Genomic DNA, 4,205 nt, shown 5'->3' with positions numbered 1-4,205 from the left:
TTTAAAATTTTTAAAAATAAAAAATATATTTTATCTTAAAAATAATATTAAAAATTATTAAATTATTTATATATTTAACTAAATTATTTAATATATCGTCGTGTATTTGCATTTTAACTATCATATTTTTTGGGAGACATTACAATAAGTTAAAACATAACTACAACTTATCATTATCCCATTTAAGTTACAACACAGCTAAAACCTGCAGTATAAGACTATAACTAACAATTACCAAATCCGAATAACAACATCATCAGGAAGCAAGTAATATATATAAACTCCTAATCATATATTAATTTACATATATACTCTAATCAAACATGACATGATCATGTAAAATATAATTTAAACACAAGAGGGGCTTCATTCAATATAATCAACAAGCTAAGCTAAGAATGAATATAATAGATTTCTTTTTTTTTTCTAAAAAAAAAATCCATAATTATTCATCAAAGCTGTGCTTTAATCCCAGCAAAATCCTTGACTGTATAACCAACCTTTTCAAATTTTCCTCTCACATTATTCTCTCTAAACTTCAAATAATCCAAGCACAAAAATGGCTTGTAAAATCTCTTGTTCCCGTCACCAACAACTTCATCAGGAGCCAAAATAATCTTTTCATCCTCAAAGCACCAAAAAAATGCCAATGAAAACCTACTATTATTCTTCTTCACTATTGATGGCTTCCTCAAAACAACTCTATGCTCTGAAGATCTTAATTTATCATTGCTCCAAGCTTGTAACATGTCTCCAATGTTCACAACTAGGGTTCCTTCTGAGGGTTTTATGTCTATCCATTTTCCTCTTCCTTCTCCTTCGTTATTATTATTATTTTTCGATTTCACTTGAAGCCCTCCAATTTCATCTTGGTATAGGATTGTTATGCAACTCATGTCAGTGTGCATTCCAAGACCCTCAACTAATAATTCATCATCATCATCTTCCATAATAATATTATTATTTTCTACTTGTGATGATGAATAATTGTTTATTCTCAAGTAACCATGGCACTTGCTGAATTCAGATTCAAGAAACTTCTTCTCAATTCCTTCCCCTAAACTCATCAACACTGCCCTTAGGATTTTCTTTGACAATTCTTCCATCTTATTACCATATTCTTGCAGCATCTCACTACATAGAAAATAACACGAGACTAATAATTAAGTTGCATTAATATTTGTTTTAGTTTGAAAAAAGAAAATATGTGGAGAAAGTTTTGAGAAAAAACACTTTTTCACATATTTGTATGAATTTTATAAAATAAAAATATAAAAAATAGTTATCAACTTTTTTAAATCATTTTAAATATTAAGTCATAAAATCACTACTTTAATTTTGAAAATTAAAAACAAAAAACAACATACATCCTTTTTTTTAGATTATACCAGGACATTTATTAGATTGAAAGTCCAATGATTAACTCCTTAGATATTACAGAGATACAAAGCGGACGACCTTCCTAATCAAATAAACTTCATTTCTATTTTTTTTAAAAAAAAAATCAAACTCAAAAGAGATGATTAAGAGACATAAGCTCTCATCTATCTATACTAACTTACATTAAATTTGAATGGTTCTAGGCAAGTAGTGGTGAGTTCTATTTGATTTTCGCTATTATTTTAATTTATATATATATTTCTTATTTTTAAGATTTTATATTTAGGAAATGATGAAAATATATTTTTTTTGTCATTCACTATTTTAATTTATTCCTAAAATCGTGAAAATATGAGCTATATAAATAATTAAAACAGAGAATTTAAAATGAAATCAAGAAGGATTATTAGTAATTCAAGTAATTAAGCATGCTGAATATAGATAAACATAGTATAGTGACGGGAAAAAAAGGTTAATTTGCAGATATTTTATTATTACCTTAATTTGGAATCTTGTTTATGAAAGAGTAGATCTTCAGAAGTCTTAGCTGAAAGATAGAAGTTAGGTCCATTAACTCTGAGGCTCTCAAAGAAAGGAGATGCAATGAAATGAGGAGTGTAAGATTTGAGAGATGAAAAAGGGCCAAGCTTGAGTTTTGTATCATAAGGGAGGCTGAAGAATTGTTTGGATAGTGATTGGAGTTGGATGCAAAGATCTTTGGAGATTCCATGGTTGATGATGTGGAAGAATCCCCACTCTTTGGCTGCTTTGGTGAGAGAGGATAGTGAAGAAGGTTGCAAAGGTTGTGATATGTCTAAGATAGGAATTTCAACATACATAGACATTATTCTTGCTACTATCTCTTTAATTGTCAATCAAATTTAGTTTGTTCATCATCACCTGTGAAAAAATTATTAAGATTTGGCTAAATAATAATCTTACTTCAGAGATGAAGAAGAAGAAGAAGCTAAATAAAGCACAAGACTCATGAATGTATACAGAAGTTAGGTTTATATATTATTATTATTATTATTATTATTATTATTATTATTATTATTATTATTATTATTATTATTAGATAATAAAGAATAAGCTACTATGTTTTAATATAAAAAAATTTAACATTAACGATTTTAAGTTGAGTGTGACAGAGATGAAGATGTTGAGATGGATGAGTGGTCATATGCGATTGGATAAAATAAGAAACGAAGATATAAGGGAGAGACTTGGAATAGCACCTATTGTAAAAAAGATGGTTGAATCGCATCTCAGGTGGTTTGGACATGTGAGAAGAAGACCGACAGAACACCCAGTCAGGAGGGTAGATAAGATGGAAGATGGACAAGGGGTGAAAGGCAGAAAAAGACCTAAGAAGATCATCTATGAGGTAGTCAAACGAAATCTACATGTAAACGGTCTCTCTAGACATGATACATGACAGAGTACAATAGCACATTGTTTGATTTATGTAGCCGACCTCACTTAGTGGGACAAGGTTTTGTTGTTGTTGTTTGTAACGATTTTAACCTCGAGAGATGTAATTTACTCTATGTATACCATTAAACATTAGATTAATTCGATAAAATTATAAAAAATGAGTGGGTTAATTTTGTCAAATATTTTGAGTAATTTTATTAAAATAATATATTTTTTGGAGACAGATTAGATATTATAGTGAGTTAGTTTAATTTATATCTTTCTTTATTAGAATTGTGGAACACAAATTTTCCATAATAAAAAATGTATTGACGAGAATAGTTATTCCAAAAGATTTTAAATGATTAAATAAAAATATATAAATAATTATTACATACCAAAAGAGAAAAGAATTAGACTACATAATGTGTATCATGAACTATTAGTTATAATATTAAGAATCATGACAACCACTCAATTGGAATGTAAAATTTTATATTCTATTATAATATTAAATAGTAATTGGGGTGTAAACTGAATGATTATATATGCACAATGATGAGTCTATGACTGTGACTATAATCAGGTGTGCCTACCATTTTAAAAAGGCTATTGATAAAAGGGAGCATCATCACTTGCAAATTCTGTCACTTTAAAAGTTCATACACTTCGTGGCCCCTAATATATATTATTGTTTAGCCTTTATCTGTATTCTAAATGGCTAATGGAAATGTATTGTTTAATTGTTTTAAACTACATACATACATAAGGTGACACCATTTTATGTGGTTGTACAATATTGTATGCTGATTTAAGATATGATTCCAATAATCAGCTTTTTTATTAGAGTACTGTTAGAGAGTCAATGGTCTAAGTGTACAATGTATATAATAGGTTATTGAGTTATAAAATGAACATCACCTACTATCCAGAATAACCATCTAAATACTAGGGATAATAAACATCTCAGGTCATGAAATTACTCGTCTCAAAAACTTAAATTGATTTTAGAGTTTACTAAAGATCGAACTCTTGACCTTTCGAATTTAGAGCTCTAATACCATATTATGATACCACTCATCCCAAAAATTTCAGCTAATAAAAAAAAATAATACTAATGGTTATATCTTTAATACTCCCTAAACTTCTATTGATTTTTATTGACTTCCTATACTTTCTCTTTTGATTAAGAGATTAAGTAATGAACTTAAGGAGTAATAATTTCTTTACATAATGTTTGTGATTAAGCTATTTTAACATGCTATATTTGTTTTAGGAGTTTTTGTTTTTTCTTCTTTTAAAATGTTTTTTAACAATTTATTCATGATTAGATATGAAGTTTTTCTTCGACTTGTATTTTCACTTTTTTTTTCTCAATACTAAAATTTTTTAGAGATTATTTCGATAGC

The 4,205-nt window shown here is 27.8% G+C and overlaps 1 protein-coding gene across 1 annotated transcript; it reads right to left on the bottom strand.

Annotated features, from left to right (window-relative positions):
- Nucleotides 1–343: 343 nt before the first annotated feature.
- On the bottom strand, nucleotides 344–2,345 carry LOC107485766 (gibberellin 20-oxidase-like protein). The gene is made up of 2 exons (XM_016106297.3): nucleotides 1,879–2,345; nucleotides 344–1,134 (listed from the first exon to the last, which is right to left on the bottom strand). The coding sequence occupies exons 1-2, from the start codon at nucleotides 2,223–2,225 to the stop codon at nucleotides 453–455; spliced, it is 1,029 nt and encodes a 342-aa protein (XP_015961783.1). The 5' UTR covers nucleotides 2,226–2,345; the 3' UTR covers nucleotides 344–452.
- Between the last annotated feature and the right edge of the window lie 1,860 nt (nucleotides 2,346–4,205).

This window comes from Arachis duranensis, chromosome 4, assembly GCF_000817695.3.
Source record: "Arachis duranensis cultivar V14167 chromosome 4, aradu.V14167.gnm2.J7QH, whole genome shotgun sequence".
In the NCBI taxonomy this organism is placed as follows: domain Eukaryota; kingdom Viridiplantae; phylum Streptophyta; class Magnoliopsida; order Fabales; family Fabaceae; genus Arachis; species Arachis duranensis.
The sequence above is the reverse complement of the archived record's forward strand: the minus strand, read 5'-3'. Positions and strand labels throughout refer to the sequence as shown.

Excerpts from the sequence above, each read along its gene's own strand:
- LOC107485766 (XM_016106297.3), bottom strand. The coding sequence starts at position 2,225 with ATGTCTATGTATGTTGAAATTCCTATCTTAGACATATCACAACCTTTG. Across the intron at positions 1,135-1,878 it reads AAACAAGATTCCAAATTAAG|TGAGATGCTGCAAGAATATG; the intron begins GTAATAATAAAA and ends TTTTCTATGTAG.